General features: G+C 37.5%; 1 protein-coding gene across 1 annotated transcript; it reads left to right on the top strand.

The window, feature by feature from the left end:
• The first annotated feature begins 3,061 nt into the window (after window positions 1-3,061).
• Window positions 3,062-4,012, top strand: LOC110334161 (olfactory receptor 5AN1-like). Its single transcript, XM_021216027.1, has one exon. It carries the CDS (start codon window positions 3,062-3,064, stop codon window positions 4,007-4,009), a length of 948 nt encoding a protein of 315 aa, XP_021071686.1. The 3' UTR covers window positions 4,010-4,012.
• Window positions 4,013-4,559: the final 547 nt, after the last annotated feature.

Here is a 4,559-nt window from a genome sequence, read left to right as displayed (position 1 = left end):
TGAATGGGGCTTTTTCATGAGGGACTACAAGTGCAGAATAATATAACGGAAAGAGATGCAAGGCAAAGCAGAATGTATAACCTATGTAGCAGAATGTATGCTACATAGATACATGACGTGGTTCCTGCACAGAGCTAATGTGGTTTTAGTCTCTCTATGAGAGCTTGTTTCTGTACTAGAAATTATGGTTAGATCCATTGAGTGTGCAATAGGAGGGAGGCCAGAGGATGATAATTCACACAAAGTTGCATGAGCTGTAAGCTAAAAAATGATAATTCTATCAGAGTTCTGTGAATGCAACATTCAAAGTCATAAACATATTAAGTCCCTAGAGTGATACAGAAAACTAGTGCATGTCTTCCATCTGGAACTTCCTCTCATGTGCATGGAGATAATATTACTGATAGGATGATTGGTTTAGGTTAGGAGTTTGAAGAAATAAATGCCTGTAGCTTTAAAAGAGAGTTGAGAACAGGGTAGTGTATGCAACTTCAAAGGACAGTTATCCAGCTAGGGGACTAGCCTGCTATGCCACTAAGGGAAAATCCTTTAACATCTCTGATCTCATCATTGCAACCTAAAAGTTGGGAATCTAAGGACTAGAAGATTTCCTATATCCTTTCTACAAATAGCTCTTGGATCCATAGAGTAACAACCCAGAGATCATTAAAGGACCAGTGGGAAGTGGAAAATTGATACACATGGCAAAATATGCCCGAAATCATTAGGGAAGTCACNCTAGCAACCATTACACCAGAGAGCANGTATCTGTAGTATTTCCCNGTAATTGGCTTTGTCCTTCCTCCTTAACTCTCAACAGGATCCCAGAGTTGCNGTNTCACTTGCTGTGAGTGGATAACTAAGTTCATGGCCAAAAGCATCCATTAAGGAGAACCATTGCACTGAACAGGAAAGTACACAGAAGGAAAAATAGGTAGTTTGAACCTTCCAAAGGAACCACATCTTATAGGATTGGGGTTAGGGCTAAATGTCAAGACTTTGAATGTAGACTCTGTTCTGTCAAGACTTGTGCAGTTTTCACAGTAGGACTTAAATGGGACAAGGTTTTTAGAGATTTACCACATCCATGCATCTCCCCTCACCTCTCCCAAACTTCCTTGCCCTCATAACCATTTTCTTTATATTTGCCCAGATTACTGAACTTCAGTGAATAGAATTACCTCAAACATAAAAGTCTGAATTAATTTGGAGTATGAGGGGACAGTTAAATTCTTAAATATCTTACTATGACATTTATTGCCTTCTGTTTGTTGATTTGTATTATAAGGGAATAGGGGAATCTTCAACCCAAAGAAACAGTGAATGTCGATCCTGACAGTTGTGTAAGGATTCCAGAGAGACCTGAATCAAAACAAACTTAATTTTGTTTCAGAAAAGTTGTCTGAGATAAAAATATGCTTGTCTATGCTTCCCCCTTTTCTTCATCATTGGGGTATTACTTTATTTCTCTTCTTCAGAATTTAAAAATAAGAAAATGTTCTCTGAGAAATACACAGCTTGATCTATAACTTTTGGTTAGCTAGAGATAAGGTAAGTGCTAAAGGAAGGATACATACTTATGTAACTTCGTTTGTCTTTTTGGAAGGACTCAAACAGATTTTTGTAGTTCTTGGTTGTGCTGGTAAGTCTGAGACTAACAGGATGACAAAGCAGATATCCCAACTCAGACAACAGGAGCAGATAGCATGGGTCTGAATGTCTGCCTTCTGGCTTCTTTAACTTGAATCATTTGTTACTCAGTATCATTCTCTGCTTCAGCTGGTTTTGTGCCCCCAAAACCTCAAACTGATGACATCTTTATAGGGTCAGCCCTCAGAAACATCTCCATTAGCTACTTGTACCTAATGAAGTTCCCAGTCAAGGTTTATATCAGAAAACTTTGCTTCTATAGCTGCCCAGAAGATGTTAAACACAGGGAAAATGTTTATCAAAGACAGTAGATATATCCAGAATTATCCCTTTAGAAAATTGAAAAATTATCAAAAAAATTGATAACTTGGAGTAAAAATAAGTATCCACACATGCCCAGTCTCTTCTGGAGATGATGGACTACACAAAATGCACCAAACCATGGCAACCCATGTTACCAGTATGCACGTTAAAAAAAAAAAAGAATTCTATTGCAGGTGATGGATCAAGAGTTTCCCTGAACTAAAGACATTAAGTCAGTGTTTCTAGGATGATCATAAATATCCCGGGAAACTTGGGGAAGAGAACTGGTGCTCATTTTGGTAGGAGAACAGAAACTTTAGTTATCTTAAGCAGATTAGACAAATCCATAGTGCAAGGGGCATCACATCTCAACCTCTGATTATGAACCTTTTACCATATTCTTGCTATGGTGCTGTTCAACTAACAAAAATATCCAGAAACTGAGATAATTCTTGACTTCCTTAAAGTCAAAAATAGACTACCCATTTCCAGATTGGGTGTTTCATAGAAAGAGTTCCCCGAAGATTTAGTCTATGATTTTATTGGGTACACATGAATAATTCTATCACAATTATGTAATATTCCAGGCTACTTTCTAAATGTAGCTTAAATATATTATTAAAGCATTTGACAAATACTCATAAATAGAGGAACTTCCCCTAAATGAAAAAGATAATAAAAATTACTAAAATAATAACCTAAGATATAAAATGATTTCATATTTATTTTGAAAGAACAACACCTACACTGTCATGTGACCGAAGCAGCAATTACACTCAGAAGTGTCAGTAAACCACTAAAGACACTTATTTCAATCAGTCACATAGGCCATCTATTTCCTAAGCTCAGCAATTTCATGGGTGCATTAATAAATGTTTCCAGTTAATCTTTAATTATCTTTTTAAATCCTCATGACAGTATATGAATCGGGTAAGATCTAAAAAATGAGCATGTTTTCATTGACAGCTGGAAAGGAAACACTGTGTTCTTTCTATGAAGAGGTAATGTACTGTTTCAATCCAGACTCAGAGAAAGAAATAGGAAATGTTATTATTTCACTTGAGCCGATGATGTTTTCTTTTTCTCCTCCAAAACACTAACTAGGATCATGGAGGCAATGATTAAAAGAAAAAACATTACTGAGATCACCGAGTTCATCCTCCTAGGATTCTCCGATTTCCCCCAAATCAGAGCACTGCTTTTTATTATATTCCTTATACTGTACCTTACAGCACTGACCTGGAACCTGTCCCTTGTTGTTTTAATAAGGGTGGACTCCTACCTCCATACACCTATGTACTTCTTCCTCAGTAATCTGTCCTTTATAGACATCTGCTATATCACTACTACAGTCCCAAAGATGCTTTTCAACTTCTTCCAAAAGAGGCAAACTATCAGCTTTGCAGGCTGCATAGTTCAATACTTTATGTTTTCCACAATGGGACTGAGTGAATCTTGCCTCATGACAGCCATGGCTTATGACAGGTATGCTGCCATTTGTAACCCTCTTCTGTACTCATCAATCATGTCACCCACACTATGTGGTCAGATGGTGATGGGAAGCTATACAGCAGGTTTTATAGGTTCTGTATCTCAGGTGTTTGCCTTGCTACAGCTCCACTTCTGTGGATCTAATGTCATCAGACATTTCTTCTGTGATATTCCCCAGTTGTTAAATCTATCCTGCACTGACACTTTTTTTGCACACATAGAGCTTCTCATATTAACAATGTTGTTTTGTATTTCAAATGCTTTAGTCATTGTGATATCCTACGGCTATATCGTCTTGTCCATTCTGAAGATCACTTCAGCTAAGGGTAGGTCCAAGGCATTCAACACTTGTGCTTTTCATCTGACTGCTGTTTCCCTATTCTACACCTCCACTGCTTTTGTCTATTTTAGTTCCAGCTCTGGTGGCTCCTCCAGCTTTGATAGATTTGTGTCTGTCTTCTACACTGTGCTGATTCCTATGTTGAACCCTTTGGTGTATAGTCTGAGGAACAAGGAAATCAAAGATGCTGGGAAGAGGTTACAGAAGAAGCTGAGATGCTGCTAATTAAAGAGTCTGAGATTTCTGACAGATTTTTCCCTACAAACTACCTGCTTACATGGAAAAAAAAAGATTCAAACTTATAATAGCCATGTGGACCGTGACTGATTCAATGCTAATGCAACATAATCCTTGTAAGTCTTGAAAGTTTATCCTTTCCATATTACATCAGAAATAGCTTTATCTGTCATTATTTATCCACAGAATTTGTGAAACAACCAAATTTGTAAGTTTTTGCTGCTGCAATGAAAGACTTTTCAGCCCTGGATTCCGTCCTTACAGAAGGATGTAAGCATCCCTGGGTTTAGAACACTTGTCTCACAAATGGCTCAATTCAGCAGAATAAAGACCTGGTGAAGACCAATGTTGTTCTTTGTTTCTGAACAAGAAACCTCCTGTTAGAAGGAAGAAAATTAATACTGACTTGGCTGTGCCTCCTAGGAAAAAAACTTCTGACAGTTAAAGTATTTGTAAGGCAAATGAATGCTAATCATCTATGAGATTTTATTCTTGACTCCCCTAGTAACTGGTTGAATGAAAAAGATGTAGATGAAGA

The sequence above is a fragment of the Mus pahari genome, chromosome 1, assembly GCF_900095145.1.
Source record: "Mus pahari chromosome 1, PAHARI_EIJ_v1.1, whole genome shotgun sequence".
NCBI lineage: Eukaryota > Metazoa > Chordata > Mammalia > Rodentia > Muridae > Mus > Mus pahari.
The sequence above is the reverse complement of the archived record's forward strand: the minus strand, read 5'-3'. Positions and strand labels throughout refer to the sequence as shown.